Genomic DNA, 18,414 nt, shown 5'->3' on the forward strand with positions numbered 1-18,414 from the left:
ACATGAACCCTCACTGGATGCGCTTGGAACTTGTATCCCATTTGTGTGTTTAATCTGGCTGATGAACTGTGATGGTGTCGTTCAGTCTCCACTTCCTGATACCTCTTGGCATACTTAAGTTCAAGGTTGACCTCTGATGATACATGTGCCAAGAGCACATATGTGAACATGAAGATTCTGTGGTGTGATGGGTAGAGCAAGTACCTGATGAACTCTTCAGTTGGATAACACGTGGGTTCAATCTCACTAGATCACATTTCACTTGTACATTTTTGGTCGTTAAACCTTAACTAAATAGCTAAATTAGCTAAATATGCCCGCAGCACATGTCCAAATGTGAAAGTTCTGTGGTGGAGTGAATAGAGCAAGTGCCTCTGAAACCTTTCAGTTCGGTTGGGTTAGTTGTGAGTTTGATTCCCACTTCCTCCCCCGCTAATTGAAAAGAGTGGGACACCGAGAGCCAAGTGATTAGGTTTCCACTATGAACTTTCTGTGGTGGAGTGAATAGAGCAAGTACCTCTGAGACCCTTTTGGTTGGGTTAGTCGTGGGTTCGATTCCCGTTCCCTCCAACAAAAAACGAACTGAGGTAAGATTTTAACGTTTGGCCTCAATATGTATGATACATATGCCCGGAGCACAGGTCCAAATGTCAAAGTGCTCTGGTGGAGTGAATAGAGCAGGTGCCTCTGAAACCCTTTCGCTTGTGTTTGTCATGGGTTCAATTCCGTCTCCCTCCACTACGAACTGAGGTAAGATTTTAACGTGTTTGTCCTCAATATGTCTGCTAAATACGCCCGGAGCACAGGTCCAAACGTTAAAGTTCTGTGGTGGAGTGAATAGAGCAGGTGCCTCTGAAACCCTTTCGCTTGTGTTAGTCATGGGTTCAATTCCGTCTCCCTCCACTACGAACTGAGGTAAGATTTTAACGCGTTTGTCCTCAATATGTCTGCTAAATACGCCCGCAGCACAGGTCCAAACGTTAAAGTTCTGTGGTGGAGTGAATAGAGCAGGTGCCTCTGAGACCCTTTCGCTTGGGTTAGTCGTGGGTTCGATTCCCACTCACTCCATCACAAACTGAGTGGGATACGGAGAGCCAGGTACATAAATTTTAAAGTGTTTGTCCTCTATGTATGCTAAATACGCCCGGAGAAGAAGTCCCTATGTGAAAGTCCCGTGGTGGAGTGAATAGAGCAACTACATCTGAAACCATATTGGTTTGGTTAGTCATGGGTTCGATTCCCACTCCATCACAAACTGTTCGGGACATGAAGATCCAAGTGGTTACATTTTAACGCGTTTGTCCTCAATATGTATGCTAAATACGCCCGCAGCGCAGGTCCAAATGTGAAACTTCTGTGGAGGAGTGAATAGAGCAAGTGGCTCTGAGACCCATTCAGTTGGGTTAGTCGTGGGTTCGAGTCCCACTCACTCCATCACTAACTGAAACAAACTAAATGGGACATGAGGAGCCAAGTGGTTAAATTTTAACGTGTTTGTCCTCAATATGTATGCTAAATACGCCCGGAGCGCAGGTCCAAATGTGAAAGTTCTGTGGTGGAGTGAATAGAGCAAGTGGCTCTGAGACCCATTCGGTTGGGTTAGTCGTGGGTTCGAGTCCCACTCACTCCATCAATAACTGAAACAAACTGTGTGGGACATGGAGAGCCCAGTGATGCGTGAAGCCCCCCGGAAAAAGTGACCTGGTGGAGTGACAAGAGCAAGTGGCTCTGAGACCCGTTCGGTTGGGTTAGTCGTGGGTTCGAGTCCCACTCACTCCATCAACGAACTGTGTGGGACATGGAGAGCCCAGTGATGCGTGAAGCCCCTCGGAAAAAGTGACCTGGTGGAGTGACAAGAGCAAGTTGCTCTGAGACCCGTTCGGTTGGGTTAGTCGTGGGTTCGAGTCCCACTCACTCCATCAACGAACTGTGTGGGACATGGAGAGCCCAGTGATGCGTGAAGCCCCTCGGAAAAAGTGACCTGGTGGAGTGACAAGAGCAAGTGGCTCTGAGACCCGTTCGGTTGGGTTAGTCGTGGGTTCGAGTCCCACTCACTCCATCAACGAACTGTGTGGGACATGGAGAGCCCAGTGATGCGTGAAGCCCCTCGGAAAAAGTGACCTGGTGGAGTGACAAGAGCAAGTTGCTCTGAGACCCGTTCGGTTGGGTTAGTCGTGGGTTCGAGTCCCACTCACTCCATCAACGAACTGTGTGGGACATGGAGAGCCCAGTGATGCGTGAAGCCCCTCGGAAAAAGTGACCTGGTGGAGTGACAAGAGCAAGTGGCTCTGAGACCCGTTCGGTTGGGTTAGTCGTGGGTTCGAGTCCCACTCACTCCATCAACGAACTGTGTGGGACATGGAGAGCCCAGTGATGCGTGAAGCCCCTCGGAAAAAGTGACCTGGTGGAGTGACAAGAGAGTTCCATCAAGTCCAGTTCATGTCAGTGATGGAGTGGGACTCGAACCCACTACACTGGCTCCGACACCAGGTCGGTTGGTCACTAACCACTTGCTCTAGTCACTCCAGATCTCTCTTCACATTCTCCATGTCCCACAGTTCGTTGATGACTAACCCAACGGGTCTCAGAGCAACTTTTTCCAGTTACGCATCACTGGGCTCTCCACAGTTCGTTGATGGAGTGGGACTCGAACCCACGCAACCGAACGGGTCTCAGGGTCCTCTTGTCACTCCACCGAGTCACTTTTTCCGGGGGGCTTCACGCATCACTGGGCTCTCCATGTCCCACACAGTTCGTTGATGGAGTGAGTGGGACTCGAACCCACGACTAACCCAACCGAACGGGTCTCAGAGCCACTTGCTCTTGTCACTCCACCAGGTCACTTTTTCCGGGGGGCTTCACGCATCACTGGGCTCTTCATGTCCCACACAGTTCGTTGATGGAGTGAGTGGGACTCGAACCCATGACTAACCCAACCGAACGGGTCTCAGAGCCATTTGCTCTTGTCACTCCACCAGGTCACTTTTTTCGGGGGGCTTCACGCATCACTGGGCTCTCCATGTCCCACACAGTTTGTTTCAGTTACTGATGGAGTGAGTGGGACTCAAACCCACGACTAACCCAACCGAACGGGTCTCAGAGCAACTTGCTCTTGTCACTCCACCAGGTCACTTTTTCCAGGGGCTTCACGCATCACTGGGCTCTCCATGTCCCACACAGTTTGTTTCAGTTACTGATGGAGTGAGCGGGATTCGAACCCACAACTAACCCAACCGAATGGGTCTCAGAGCCACTTGCTCTATTCACTCCACCACAGAACTTTCACATTTGGACCTGCGCTCCGGGCGTATTTAGCATACATATTGAGGACAAACACGTTAAAATTGAACCACTTGGCTCTTCATGTCCCAGTCAGTTTGTTTCAGTTATTGATGGAGTGAGCGGGACTCGAACCCACAACTAACCCAACCGAATGGGTCTCAGAGCCACTTGCTCTATTCACTCCACCACAGAACTTTCACATTTGGACCTGCGCTCCGGGCGTATTTAGCATACATATTGAGGACAAACACGTTAAAATTGAACCACTTGGCTCTTCATGTCCCAGTCAGTTTGTTTCAGTTATTGATGGAGTGAGTGGGACTCGAACCCACAACTAACCCAACCGAATGGGTCTCAGAGCCACTTGCTCTATTCACTCCTCCACAGAACTCTTACATTTGGACCTGTGCTCCGGGCTTATTTAGCATACATATTGAGGACAAACACGTTAAAATGTAACCATTTGGATCTCCATGTCCCGATCAGTTTGTGATGGAGTGGGAATCGAACCCATGACTAACCAAACCAATATGGTTTCAGAGGTAGTTGCTCTATTCACTCCACCACGGGACTTTCACATAGGGACTTCTTCTCCGGGCGTATTTAGCAGACATATTGAGGACAGACGCGTTAAAATCTTACCTCAGTTGGTAGTGGAGGGAGACGGAATTGAACCCATGACTAACACAAGCGAAAGGGTTTCAGAGGCACCTGCTCTATTCACTCCACCAGAGAACTTTAACATTTGGACCTGTGCTCCGGGCATATTTATCATACATATTGCGGACAAACGTTAAATCTTACCTCAGTTCGTTTTTCTGTTGGTGGTGGAGGAAACGGGAATCGAACCCATGACCACCCAAATCGAAAGCGTTTGAGAGGCACTTGCTCTATACTACACCATAGAACTTTGACATTTGGACCTGTGCTCCGGGCGTATTTAGCATACTGAGGACAAACTAAAATCTTACCTCTAGGCTCCCCATGTCCCACTCAGTTTGTTTTAGTTAGTGTTGGAGGGAATAGGAACAGAGAACCTCCCCATTTGGACATGTGCTCTGCACACATTTATAATAAACAAAGAGGAAAAACTATTTAAAAATTGTTTAGGTAGTTTTCTCCTCTAACACACGAGGCAGGACTTGATCTCACTAAACTTTTGGCATGCTGTGTTCAAGTCCAAGAAATTAACCACTGCACCACAACCTCCTCACATTTGGGCTTGTACTCCCACCACATTTATAACACACATTTTGGATCAATACTTAAGAATTTTCAATTTAAGTCGAATAAGCTGAAATGACCAAAATGGGACTTGATTGTCTTCAGGTGTGAGAACTTTACCACTACACCACAACCTCCTCACACATTGCCATGTGCCACAAGCACATTGAGCCGTGTCTCAAATCGCATACTTGTATATGCATATACATATACATCTATGTATATGCATATACAGGTGCATTTTCAGTCAGCAGTAAGAAAATGACATGTCTTTGGTGCTGATACCGGCGTAAATATCTCACAAATATTTTGTTTCTCATATTTCTTGATCCAAACAAAATGTGCTGCCAGCAGGTGTCGGTGATAGTGTTCCTACAGGTGCTTGCAATCATCGTTAAAAGGTAGTAGAAGAAGAAGCTGTTAGTATGTCTCAAATCAAACACTGCCGCTACACACTGTCGAGAATTTGCGCACTAGTTAGTACATACACTATACCAGTGAACTTAGAGAAGTATGCGATTTGACACAGCACTAGTGAGGTGCTTTATAACGATTAATACTTCAAGTTCAAGTTCTTTTATTCACAAATATACAAGTATGCAAGACATACAGCATAGATGAAATTGCAGTCCTCTCAGATAGACCCACAATGTAAAACATGAAGTAGACAATTGTGTTGCAGGACTAGCCGCTCAAAAGCACTTCATGAACATAGAAGTGGGTGCGATCGGACAGTAGTCATTGTAGCTGGATGACTTCTTCGGGACTGGGATGATGGCTTTGAGGCATGTGGGGACAACAGATTGTCTCAGTGAGGAGTTGAAGATGTCGGTTACAACATCTGTGAGCTCATCGGCACAGTCCCTCAGGACACGACCAGGAATGTTGTCAGGTTTGTGCGTCTGCAGGGATAGCGTGAGCACCTGGTCCTCAGGAGGTGGCGTTGTCTTCTGGGCCTGGGGTGCTGTCGTTTGCCGCGACGCGAGCGAATGAGTGGTTCAGCTGGTTCAGAGGTGGAGCTGTCACAGGTCTGAGGAGGGGGATTATAGTCTGTTATGGTCCGCATCCCTCGCCACAGGTTCCTGGTGTCTCTGCTGAAGCGGTCAGCAATCCTCCTGGAGTACTCCCTCTTGGCCATCTTGATGCCTCGTGACAGGTTAGCCCTGGTCGTCCTCAGAACCATCTTGTCTCCAGCCTTGAAGGCTGCATTCCGAGCTCTCAAGTCCTGGAGTGCTTCTGTACCTCGTGTTGGGAAGTTGATGCGTTTGTGGAGTTGTGGAAACGTGTTCTTTGGGTTTACCTGAAAGCAATAAACCTAATGACCACAAGATGGCGAAATATACCAACATTTTTACGAAGATTCTCGTTTGTCAGCCCGGAAATACTAACATTCTATTGAGCAAAAACATAACACGTTAAAGAGTTTATATGGAGCCTCAACTATATAATAACAGTCAGTTGTGTTCTGGACCAAAATGTAATGTTCCAGTGACGCAGTCCGATCCTGATGAGCTGAACAGCCTAAACAAGAAGCTGTCTCGCCTGCCGTTAATAGAAAACTGTAGCGAGGATTCTGAGCTGCTCTAGTAGAAGAACTCACATTTCCCTGATCCTTAAAACTCAATTAGCTGCCAATTTTCTTCCAGATCGATTTAAAAATTCAGGTTCTTACTTTCAGATCTATTCATGGTCAGACTCCACCTTACATCAGTGATCTGATCCAGCCTTACACCCCAGCTCGGGCTCTGAGGTCTGTGGATCAGAATCTACTGTTGGTTTCACACGCAAGCTTCTGGACCAGAGGAGAGAAATCCTTCCAGGCTGTTGCTCCTAAGCTTTGGAACGATCTTCCTCTCCCACCGAGTTTGATGATCTACTGACTCCTTCAAGAAACAACTGAAGATCTTTTTATTGGTGCAGTCTCTTCCTTGATTCTCTGAGACTCCTATGTTGGTCTTATGTCTTGGCCTTTTAGAGTTTTTAAATCAGTAGGTATTTTTAAATGTGTATTGCTTTTGATTGTTCAAGCGCTTTGTGACCCTGGTCTAGAAAGGCACTTTAAAAACTCCTGTTTGTCTAGGGTGGTGTCTTGACCTTTTACATATATTTTATGAGTATTGTTTTAATTATTTAAGCTACTTACTTACTTCAGGAGCCTCTGCCAACATGGTTTCTAGTCGTAACTCAAGAAACCATTTTTGAATAAAAGTCGCTACTTCAGTCATATCAGGCGGAACTTTCACTCGGAAAAGACGAACCATCGGTAAATCGTCACGGGAGCAAACAGAAGCTAACATGTCGAACCGTAAAGTCGCACATTTGAAGAAGGAAGTTTCAAAACAAGCAGCGAAGATGGCGGGTAAAGGGTTACTTAACGCCTTACCTGGAGAACCGAGGGAGGAGGAAGAATCTGTCCAGAAAGGTGCGGGGGTTGGAAGCGATCAGTTCGGTTTGGAGCCGGACAAGAACGTCCACTGCGGACGCCTGCCAGCGCCGGGGGATCCGAACCAGAGCAGGTGTATCAGCAAAATGATTTTGAGTTCCGGGTCAAGAAGGCGCACGTTTCTGTGAGTGTGCACGTGCATGCACCGATTATTAAACTGATAACTAAAGTAAAGTATTACGGTAAGTAGAGTCCTTTCAGATATGATATCCAGTTGGAACGCCGGGAAAAATGGAAAACTGGCTGTATTATAAAATAAAATTGATAAAACCTTACTAGAAACGGCTTCTGTTGTCTTTTAAAAACAATGAGACTTCCGGTCTACCTGCTACGAGACCCAGCTTTTATTTAATATATTAAAGTGTATTTATAGATATTTTGAGTTAAACACTTATCTAGCAACGGCATAAATGGGAGGCATTCAAAGCGAATATTAGGCAAGAAATTATTAGTTACATATATTCCAAATAAAGTCAAAACAAAACAAAATACAAACTTTGCGACTCAGATGCAGAGATTAAAGTTTATAGTACAAAAAAAGTAATAGCCCAAAAGATATTCCCAATTTGTTACTTATCAGAGATAAGTATTATAAATAAAGGAAAATATCCAAGATCAAAATGAATTTCTAAATACATCAGTTGAAGACCAAACTCCATTAGACTGGAGTACACTTCATTTGGTTACTAGCTGTCAATCTTTGTCCATGTTTCTACTTAAAACACAAACAATGTTAGTAGTTGTACATGCGTGATAGGTTAATGTATGACAGTCATTCCCATTCAAAGTCTTTAATACATGTATATTATGTTGACATTACATGAAACCATGAGCAGTACATGAAAACCTAGAATGCCAGTCAGTAGATTTTCCCAAGTGTGTCCTTGGTTAATCATTTACTGACCATTACGAGTACCCAAGTTTAAGATAAAACACGAGCATCATCTTAGTGATGTCATCCATCATTGTCCAGCAATGTCTTACTTTCCTCCTTCCTCACCACAGCGCCAACATCTCCTGATTGTTTAGTCAACTGTGTTTCAAGTAACTTTTGCAAGTTCAGCACTTTCCTTCACACGTCCTCAATATTGAACTTTGGGAATTATTCCAACATCTCGGCGAGCTACTGCCGACTTTAAAATCTATTCTATTATTCAACACTGTTTCGTCAACAGCTCCGCCTCCTTTTCCACATTCAAACACGGCAACATCTTTGTATTAAAGACCAACGAAACAAAAAGCAGCAGTTAAAAGGTGTGGATGTCACGTACCGTTGGCACCTGAGATTAGGTTTTTGTTTTTAAAAAGCAGAGAAGATGGTGGCACTTTGATTAAAGCACGTATGAGAGGATGTGTCTGCAGGTCCTTGTCAGAAGGCAAAACCATTTTGTGACCCACATATTGGTGAACCTTTGCTGTAGAAATACCTGAATAAGTAATGAATAAAACGCCTTCATCTTTCCAATTGAATCCATATACAAGTATTTACACGTCTGTACAGTGTAGCGCTACATGTCTGAGACGCGTCCTTCCTCACAGTAATCTGCCGCAGTCATAACACATGCTACGATTGAAGCGAGTTAACAGGTGCTTTCTAGGAAAGTACTAGAGGCAAATATAAATGTGCAAGTCTGCTCGGAAGCCTCCGCCCTCGTGCAGGAGAGGAGAAAACAAGGCAAATGTGCATAAACTCCTGCCAGAGTGTTTCCTCTCGCTCAAAGAAGTGCAACAGTGCGAGTGTTGCGGACGACGTCAACGACAGTGTTCATCGGGTCTTTCTTTAGCATGAATACATACATTTGTATCAAGTTGTCGAGTCACGCTTGAGTGATCGGTGTGTGCGAGACCAGTGGAAAAAAAGGCAAAAGGTGCAACTGTTGACATGAAGCAGCAGCAGTGTTGTCCTTCACGTGTACGATTTCTTCTGAAACCTCGTCAAAATTTTTCGGATGCAACGTTTGACCGGTTAGTCAACAAAACACTTTCACTCTACAGGAAAAAAATCGAGTAAAGTCAGGAAAGGGCATCGTTCTGTGGAAACCTCAGACATATTCACATATCGGTGTCGGTGCAAATGTCCGTCAGCACCACGGTTCACGCTGGGCGCGGCCCCGTGCCAGACTGTCTGCCCGCTGCCAGGCACTCTTCATCAGTGCCAGGGCTTCGCTGCAGCGCTTCTGCATTAATGGATCACACACCTCCCTGTGGGGGAGATCCACCTGCACACAAGCGTGAAGGTTAATCGTTCGCAAATGGGCAACATTCATTCACTGCACATCCCTGAACCCACCTGATAGATGCTTCTCCAAGTGCGACCCAACACGTCCAGCAGGCGATCCCTCTCCTCGCAGCCGCTGAAGTACAAGACCCAGGGGGGGAGAAACTGAGCGCGGTCGGATGCAAACTCCTGCACGCAGACACAAGAATTAGGTCACAGTTTCAATATTAGTTCAATATTCAGTAGTTTCTGTTTTGGGTAATTATCGCGAGAGTTCCCAGTGTATAATGTTTACATTGTTAGCATGCTGGACTTTTAGCTTCTGCTACAAACAAGCTTAAAATATGAACTTGTTTAATTTTATTCCCAAACAATTGCTCATGTCGAGGCTTCAATACAAGATGGACGTTACAGACGAGCAGTATGGAGGTATTTGGAGGTTTTTATGTTTCTCTTTTTGGACGAAGAAAAGGGAGAGCCGTGACAGTCAAATAGGTTTCTGTCTATAATTTCGAAAAGAGATCAATAACTCTGAAAATAATCGTAACCTTTAGCCGACATGCGGGCGAGTAGAAAATGAGGAAAAATTCCATTCTGGGTGAACTATCACTTTACAAAATGGAAGCAAATCAAATCGCGTGTCAGGCAAAAAAAAACAACTGTTGAACTCATGTCGGCAAAGCCAGTAGGTTCTGATGACTCCACCAAATGGAACCTTGTACTTACGATGACACAGTACTCCTCGTCTGCATCCAGGCTGACCGAGATAACGTCACAGATATCGACACTTCCAAGTGAGCGGAAAAAGCTGGTTTGACAGTCCTGATGGCAAGTGAGCAGTGCCTGGTCCGTCACCACCAGGCAACATGGAATACACGGTGTTGGAGCGAGACCTTGAGGGATGACCTGAAGGAAAGGTTCGAAGACCATTACAAAAAGACCACAATAGAAAAAGTTGATTTAGTTTGATGTCATCGACACTTGCCCCTTTAGAGACCGACTGACAGAGGAGCTGCATCCAATCAGCCATGTCCTGTTCGTTGTCGGCGCTCAGCTCCAGCGGGGGGCGCTCCGTCAGGATAACTTGAAAAGCATGAAGGCGCTCTGCACTGTTCGAGCGACGGCATCCTCCGCAGTGTTCGCCTCTAAAACCACAGAAGGAGAAGACCATCTCAAATCATCTCCTGATGTCAATCAAAGACGATTCAGAGGCATCGCAAAGTACAAATCGTCACTCGAAGCTCACCCCATGGTGACGGACATCAGAGGGGTCACGTCAGTTCTGTCTGCGTAGAGGTACAGAATCCCGTTACTGCTGTAAAGAAGAAAGCATTTTGATTAATCTATAACAATAAAAATGCATAAATAAGCACATTTTTAATAATCAATAAATATCTACAATAGAAAAATGGTAAATGTAATATATTTGATGATTATATTTGAGAATTTGGTTAAATATTATGGTAGACATTTGATTCAAATCAAATTTATTGACGGAGTTTTGATCAAATTGGACGTTAGAAACAAGTCAGCACCTGAGCACGAGGTAACAGCTTTTCCACAGCTCTTTTCCCAAGTAGGACCACCCGGCTCGGTACTGAACCGAGCCCTCCTTGGTGCTGGAGAGTGACCTGGAACCGGCCGAGCTCCCCTGAGGTGACAAACACACGTCCATAGGATCTTCCCATTGAATGAGAGAGTATAACTGTATCGAGACTTCAGAGACCTGTGGAGGGAAGAGGGCAACATTATGTAACAGGCAAGTAGAATTCAAGACAATAGAGATTACACTAAAACTCTACTTTTAGAAACACTTCTTCAGGTAAATGTGTCAAAGTTGTGCAATAGACAATTTGGAAACACCCCAAGTTTTGGAACATATAAATTACTAAGTTACAAATATATACCTCACAATGAGCTTCCTGGGAGACAAACTTGGTTAGAGCAAGTTTCTCCATCGTGGCATCAGTCAGGATGGAGGGATATGGAGGCTCCCTGCACCCCTTTACCATGGACGATTTGAGCACAGACAGGAACCACCTACAGACCGACACATTATGGTTATAGAAGCGATTAAATATCTGAATCAGATATAGGACAACCGAGATTCTGGTCCCACAAACATTCAACATGTATTTTATAATAGAGTCAGTACAGAGACTGTCAGCAAAACCTTTCCTGGCAGAGATTCTTATTTCATTCTGTACTTTCATCACCATAAAAAACTGGCAATAAAAGTTATCCAATACCGATAGTATCACGCGCTCACAATTCAGAAGCAAATTTATACTGACAGAAAGCAACTCAGAGTCTTGAACAATTGACAAGATTTATCCCCAGAAATAATACTGACAGAACATACCGCGGAACTTGGTGTATTACAATGAAAACACGTCCAGGTTCATTTTATTATTTACGTGTCAAAAACCCCTTCGTGTTTATTTTTTAAGCACCAATATCTGATAAAACGACACATCTAATATTTTAGAAGAAAAAAGTGGCAATAGATTTTTTTTTAAATTCTTTTGATAGAATTAAAAATGGGATGAAACTCACAGGGTTAAAGAAGAATCCGCTGTATCCAGTAGAAACTTCCTCCGTCTATTGGTGCAAACTATTGTAACCGTCTGTTGATCCAGACCGACCTATAAGAAAGTTTTAAAAATACACACAATTAAACTTCAAACCTTCATGCTCGACAGGAGATTAAATAATTGAAACATGCAGGGGTTAAAAAAAAACAATTCAGATTTTACAAGTCACCTTATTGCAAGTTGCTACTTGCCTGATTTAAAAAAATAAACCCATGCTGTGCTTACCGACAAATAATCCAACTCATTGTACGAAACGGCTTCTTCTACAGTATAAGGCTTTTCTGCTGCACCTGAAACATAGAAATGTTTTTAAATCTTCAGGTGTATTATTCAAATTCATCCATATCTTTTAACATAAGACTATAGATGACAGTTTTTTCTCTCAATACTGACCTTTCCTCAGCAAGTAAATGTAACAGTCCGTCAGCAACAAGTAGAGAGGCTGAAGGTCTCCTTCCATATGGCCGGTGCTCATCCTCACCATCTGTAAACAGACGCATGACAAAACCTTATTCAAAGAAGTCATTATCTTGCCGTGGATATTGAGATTTGGCAGATATTTCAGCAGACGATAGGAATGAATAAAAATAAAAACTGTTGATAAAAAACCTTTTAGATGGAAAAAACAATCTTTACCCTGAATAGCTGCTCCTCATTTTCTCTGAACACGTGAATCATCAGAAGCAGCAAATGGTTGTTGTCCACCCTAAAAATAGATTTTTCACAAATGTTAAAATGCCAGATGGTATTCTATTAGATAACTCAATCCATTTGGATCTTCTACTCACTTGAATTCTGCAGGATGAGAAGTTTCCGAAGGACTCAGCCTCCCTTCCTCCTGAAGGATTCTCCCTCCATTGCTCACGATGGCTTCTGATCCTGCAGCCGCTTCCTCTCCTTCATCTTCATTGCTACCTGAACAAGTCTGTGACTGGCTATACTCTGTAAGGTCATACTGGCCACCACCTGTGGAAGCAGAGTCTGGACTGTTGGGGGTAAAGCAGCAAAGCTGGTCTGTCGGACTCGGCGCGTCGTCGGCTGGATCGGGGGGCTTTCCTTCGGAGTCCTCCCGAAAGGGCTGCTGGGTGGGAGGCTCAGTGCCGTGGCTGCTGCCTCCTCTGCTCCCCTTCACTCCAGGGTGATCCCAGGGTTCGTCACCGTCCAGAGCTCCATTCAGCTTGTCCATAACGTCACTTAAGGGTTGACCGACATTATCCATGGAGGTGTCAGCCATCTCTGGAAGACGTAGACCTTCCATCCTATCCTCATCCGCTTCCTCCATCACACCAGAGCCCGCCTGTGCCGTCCTCACGTCGCCATCATAGTCCAGGTTATTCACAGTGTGGTTTATAGAGTCAAGGTCGGCTGAGGTGGTCAGACTATATCTGTCCGACTCGATGTGCTCCGATGAAAGGGAGTTGTGCAGGGAAGTGGCTGAATCTGTGGAACCCTTTGGCCGTCGCTTTTTTGCAGGTTTCCTTCTCCTAGCCATCCTGCAAAACAAAGATTAGCTGTAATCCGTGGATTCAAAGCAAGAGCGAACATGAGTAGAAGTTACCTTATAACTTCTAGCTCATTGCTCTCCGCTTCATCTCCGTTTATGGCCACCGCGGTACAATTAGCTACGTGTACTGGAGTGATGTCAACTGAGGTGTTCGTGTCCGAGTCGTCGTTGAAAGGGTTCGATCTGAGCGGCGGGCTGTCTGGGGAGCGATGAGCTCCGACCATCACGTTGATGCTCCCAACAGGTACCACCATAGCCTCGCTGATGACCGTCTGGGGATCGGAGCCGCTAGAGCGCAGGCAGCTAGTATGGTCTGTGAAATCACCCTCTAGAAACACATTTCGACAACACAGGGCTGGTAAATACGAACACACGGATCAACAATTTGACAAGCACTGCACAAAACAAATGTTAGGAGGTGCAACATAAATAAGCTCAGCCAGTAATAAAAAACAGAACTTGCTTAGAGGCATGACCGCTGTGGGCACACAAAAATATTTTATTCACAACAAATCATTTTTCTTCTTTTAAACTAAAAATATTGCATGTATTCATTTATGTGTGTCAAGATTCCTCAATAATATACTTTTGTTGTCCCACAACGGTTCAAGAGAGTCAATTGCAAGCCACATTTTGACAGTCTGTTGATAAAAAAAAAAAAGGAAAGAAAAAGCCACATAATATATTCAAGTCTTCAAGAAGTTGCCGTTCACTGCCCCGGTGAGTCACACATGCACAGCAGAGCCAATCCTCAATATTCCCAGTGCAACTTGCATCACTCTGAACCCGTTAGTCGAAAATAATACGTCAAGATGGTAGATGAAATAAAAAACAATGACAGAAAAGAATCAAGCAGGGGGATGCATCAACTAAAGTCCCACCTTCCCAGTCTGCACTTGGCAATGACTGCAACACAGGGAAGATGTCACCAAAATCATAATCTATAACAAAAGGGAGGGATGAAAAAAAACAACAACAGATTATAGCAAATACAGATGGAAAAAATGTGACGGAAACAAAATGATTTTGATCATTAAATTAAGAGGGAAACATAATATTTCAACTCTATTATGTCAGATAAAGAATATATGAATCAGTCCATTTAAATCAGGATGAGATACGTGTGATCATCTTCGGATTCAGTGACAAAGATGAATTAGCAGCGATTGTATTTCAATATTTACAGTGAAGTTTTCGAAGAAAATAGTTTAGGAAAATAATCTGGATAATTGGAACATGACAGTGAGGATGAATGAAAACGGAAACAATGGAAAAATAAATTAGATTAATAATCCTTCAAATGGAACATTCTGACTAAATAATTGCACTTAAGTAGATGTGAAACTCAAGTGCTTGTTGCAATCTGTAAGAAATCTACAGATAGTCAACACACTCTCTCCAAAATTCAGTTAGCAAAATAATGTTCCTGTGCACTCTAATCATGTGGAAACAACACCATAAAATGGATCCATTAAGATAAACCAAGTAATAAAAACTCACCCTCACTTGATGGGGCAATTGCACTGTCGTCCCACTCCAGGTTGGTGGAGGTGAGAGAAGTGAAGGAATGCAGGGACAAGCTATCAGAGCTGGGAAGCCTTTCTTCAAAGTCCAGCAGGTTCTGGGGCTTGTAGTATTCTGGCATGTACGGAGCCACGTCCAGATACGGCACATCCTAGCCAAAATAAACCGCATATGTATAACATATATTCTTCATTCGCCAAGACATTGTTAACGTCATGTTAAACAGTGTAGTCCTAAAATAAATGCTGACCAGCTCCAAATCAAAGCGGATAAACTCCAGGCCAGACACCAGAGTCAGGAAGAGGGCGAGGTGATCGTGACTGCAGACTAGAGCATTTCTAGAATTGAAAATAAACCATTATCAGCAAGACACGAGAATTTCTCACTCACAAGAGGATCTCATGAAAACCACTTTACACTATATCTTATTCTTGAAACTGAACCAAATGCGAGGGTGGTGAGACATGATATTCCATGGAAGTTATTTTGATAACCGCTACTTACTTGAAATAATACTTGTGTAATAATCCTTGATTTTCCTGGAAGAGGCGCAGATAGCTCTCTAAAGAGCTCTCACTTAGGGCCAGATACAACCACGCACGACCTGCAGAGGCATTACAATTTGAACTAAATGTGCTGCATTGCCAAGAGTGAACACCCAAAAATAATATCTCTTACTTCGGCCAAGGTTTGTGGCGATGTGTTGCAACTCCTCAATCTGACGGACAGCTTCTCTCCTGGTCAGGTGAAGGACCAGGACCCAATAGCCAGAGGAAATGTCCTGCAGACTATGAAAGAATCAGACACAGGATTGTTGTTATAAATACATTTCAGTACCAACGATGACATTGTAGACAGTTGTTAAATGTCAGAAAGAAGCCTCCTCAGAATAAATCTTTTTTTTTTATTCTAGACTATTTGCTCGATGGATAGGTCTTGGCAGTGGTTATTGTCGAAGCTGAAACCATGCTGATTAGATGATCATTTTATTTGCAATTCAACATAGTATTGAACTTACCCATACAACAGAGCATGGTCGAGGTGTTCACACAGCCGTTGCAAGACACGGTCATGGTTTCGGATCGCTGGGGTTTCATCTTCACAGGCTGCAAAGTAACTCTGCAACTGCGTGTGCAGAAGATTTGGGATTGGTATTGCTTATCACTTTGTTCCTTATTTAGAATCTCCGGAAAGATTCTCAAAAAATAAACCGGAATCTTTTTTCCATATGCATTTAAATGTACCATAACTGCTGAGTTGCAGTGGAGGATTAATTCTCAAAGAAAACAGGTCAGAGCTCTGGAATGTTCTTGAACAGATTAACCAATGGCCTTCTAAACGTCTACAGACAAGACCATACAGTAGATATTTTACACGCAAATTATTCACAAAAGGCTTCAGTTTCACATAGTATCCACACAAATAAACGACATGACAGCTGTTAAGTTTGAAAGTGAATATATTCATGAGAAAATACTTTAACCTAAACCAAAAACACAAAGGCCTTAGAAGAAAACAACCTAAGTTAGCGTCTTCATGCTCACATACCGTGACGACACTCACATGACTAAAGTGTTTGCCAAGAGTAAACTTTTTTTTCTTCTTTTTTTTTTTAAATTCTGCTATCAGAGCACGATGATCGGAATTAAATCATAAGAACCATAAAACAAACAACAAAGAGTCAAACATGTTATAGTGCTTTCTGAAAATAAATCTTAAATAGCCTTTATTTTTATGCTACTGTATTAGCATGCAAGAAGAACTTAGTTGTTGCTTAACAAGAGAAGAGATAAATTCTCTACTTCCTTTGGCATATAAATAACTTTTGTTCATTCCCGTCACAGTATTTCATAATAACTGATTGTGTTTGGAAGTAATAAAAAAAATGAAGCATGCAAACAGGCATTCATATTGATTAGATCACACAAACAATAAACAACCACCATGCAAGAAAAACATTAATATGAATGTTTTGAAAATAATAGTAAATGGGAATTAAGACAATTCTGAAGAATAGTTCTGCATGTTGGTTGTTCAGTCAGAATTCTGAACATTTTGGGAAGACTTAAATACTTAGGAAAGGTGTCATTATTAAGCAATGGTCACACTTTATTCCATTAAAGGTTTTGACTCAGGGATTCATTCTTTACAATTATTATGACTGAGAGTGCAGTACAGGGTATCAACTGCAATTCAACCAAGATATTAAGCAGCAGATGAAAAATTAATTCAAAACAATGGAGGGTGTTGGTGAGACTGTTATATTTTAGCACCCTTGCTAAAGCAAAATAAAGGATACATGGGTGGTCTAAGTACACATTAAAACTAAACAGACATAAGGAGAGATACACATTGTTTAGTTTTGTGTAAAATAGGCTAGAGTTTTCTACAATTTAAGTTTTAAAGAAAACCCTGAAAGTTTATTTGAGCTATGCTTTAAAGTGAAAGTAAATATGTGATGGGCATATCTGCCAAGTGAAAGTCAGTCATATAAAAGGCCTTTTTAGATTCTGGAAAGGGCCTAGAAATATTGACCACCTAGAATTCAAGATTCAATGCAATAGTGTTGAGGTAAACAAGGCTCAGGTAGAAGCTGTGTTGACATTGCATGTCGCAGTGAACACTCCACGGGCTTGGATCATTGCGAGCTCCACGTCCTATCCACACAAATAAACGACATGACAGCTGTTCAGTTTGAAAGTCAACATATTAATGACCAAATACTTTAACCCTAAACCGGAAACGCAAAGGCCTCAGAAGAAAACAACCCAAGTTAGCGTCTTCCGCGGACAATAGATGACCTCACAGTAGCTACTAAACTATGGGACCCACTTTTAAAAGACAAGACAATGTCAGTGGCGTGTGTAAAAGTCGACAGGCGCTTACCTTTTTGACGGAAAAGGAGATGTTTTCCAAAATCCGGTCTTTTACTTTGAGTTGATCCATCACTCGTGCGCTGGCAGCTCACAGCCGCCTGTCAGATGACTCCCTGTTTTGCTAACGCTCTGCTAGCTAACTAGCTACTGCAATGTTGCACACATTGACAGCGTTAACACGCCTTTGGATGGTCACAAATACACAAAAAACGCCCAATACATCAGGAATAAACGCGCTGATAAAAGTGTTGCATTCCCTTGCCGTCTCCTTTTTGACAAAAATAAAACAAAAACGTAGCCGTTCCCAATCACCTTAACATTAATAACCTTAGCATTTTAAATAAAGTTACTATTCGCAAACAAGTAGCATTAAACTAACATTTTTTTTAACTTAAGAGGTCAAATTAAGGGACAAATAATAAGGCTTACTTTTGCGAACGGCTCCAAAATTCAACTTCCAGACGAAGTGTGACGTCACTTCCGGTATCCAGCACCTGCTGGAGAACTATGGCCGGATCCGCAGTCAAATTTGCCCGACTATTTATATCTGCTTTGTATGGCGTGGAAATTAGGAAAAACACCGAACATGGTCATGCATCGAACTATTTTTACAATGGCCCTAGTTTTGGCTCACAAGCATGGTTGACCCCATTGTATTCTAGCAGTGCACAAAAACGGTGAAAAGAAAATGTAAATTGTACACATCATCAATGAACATTCCTTTTTGAATCATTGCAATCCGTTTGATC

General features: G+C 43.1%; 2 protein-coding genes across 4 annotated transcripts; both read right to left on the reverse strand.

Annotated features, from left to right (window-relative positions):
• Nucleotides 1-5,066: 5,066 nt before the first annotated feature.
• On the reverse strand, nt 5,067-7,020 carry LOC148059598 (uncharacterized). Its single transcript, XM_087781836.1, has 2 exons — nt 6,890-7,020; nt 5,067-5,806 (listed from the first exon to the last, which is right to left on the reverse strand). Exon 2 carries the CDS (start codon nt 5,687-5,689, stop codon nt 5,372-5,374), a length of 318 nt encoding a protein of 105 aa, XP_087637962.1. The 5' UTR covers nt 5,690-5,806; nt 6,890-7,020; the 3' UTR covers nt 5,067-5,371.
• Nucleotides 7,021-7,724: 704 nt separating this feature from the next.
• On the reverse strand, nt 7,725-18,118 carry plekhm2 (pleckstrin homology and RUN domain containing M2). 3 transcript variants are annotated; one of them, XM_087781659.1, is made up of 20 exons: nt 17,676-18,118; nt 15,808-15,914; nt 15,468-15,577; nt 15,294-15,393; nt 15,040-15,127; nt 14,766-14,940; nt 14,147-14,206; nt 13,320-13,593; nt 12,550-13,254; nt 12,398-12,467; nt 12,155-12,245; nt 11,987-12,051; nt 11,724-11,812; nt 11,075-11,207; nt 10,703-10,893; nt 10,414-10,479; nt 10,153-10,312; nt 9,894-10,073; nt 9,240-9,356; nt 7,725-9,168 (listed from the first exon to the last, which is right to left on the reverse strand). In XM_087781659.1, the coding sequence occupies exons 1-20, from the start codon at nt 17,733-17,735 to the stop codon at nt 9,031-9,033; spliced, it is 2,979 nt and encodes a 992-aa protein (XP_087637785.1). In that variant the 5' UTR covers nt 17,736-18,118; the 3' UTR covers nt 7,725-9,030. The 3 variants fall into 3 exon arrangements, with proteins under 3 accessions (XP_087637785.1, XP_087637784.1, XP_087637786.1); XM_087781658.1 differs by having other exon boundaries at nt 10,414-10,482; XM_087781660.1 differs by lacking the exon at nt 14,147-14,206 and having other exon boundaries at nt 10,414-10,482.
• Nucleotides 18,119-18,414: the final 296 nt, after the last annotated feature.

The sequence above is a fragment of the Callionymus lyra genome, chromosome 19, assembly GCF_982586985.1.
Source record: "Callionymus lyra chromosome 19, fCalLyr1.hap1.1, whole genome shotgun sequence".
In the NCBI taxonomy this organism is placed as follows: domain Eukaryota; kingdom Metazoa; phylum Chordata; class Actinopteri; order Syngnathiformes; family Callionymidae; genus Callionymus; species Callionymus lyra.

Bases quoted from the DNA above. Each gene is read 5' to 3' on its own strand.
- plekhm2 (XM_087781658.1), bottom strand. From the start codon at position 17,735: ATGGATCAACTCAAAGTAAAAGACCGGATTTTGGAAAACATCTCCTTT. The intron at 11,813-11,986 runs GTAAGCACAGCA...ACTTTCTTATAG, and splicing joins ATGAGTTGGATTATTTGTCG to GTCGGTCTGGATCAACAGAC. The intron at 9,357-9,893 runs GTAAGTACAAGG...GTCTGCGTGCAG, and splicing joins ACGAGGAGTACTGTGTCATC to GAGTTTGCATCCGACCGCGC.
- LOC148059598 (XM_087781836.1), bottom strand. From the start codon at position 5,689: ATGGTTCTGAGGACGACCAGGGCTAACCTGTCACGAGGCATCAAGATG.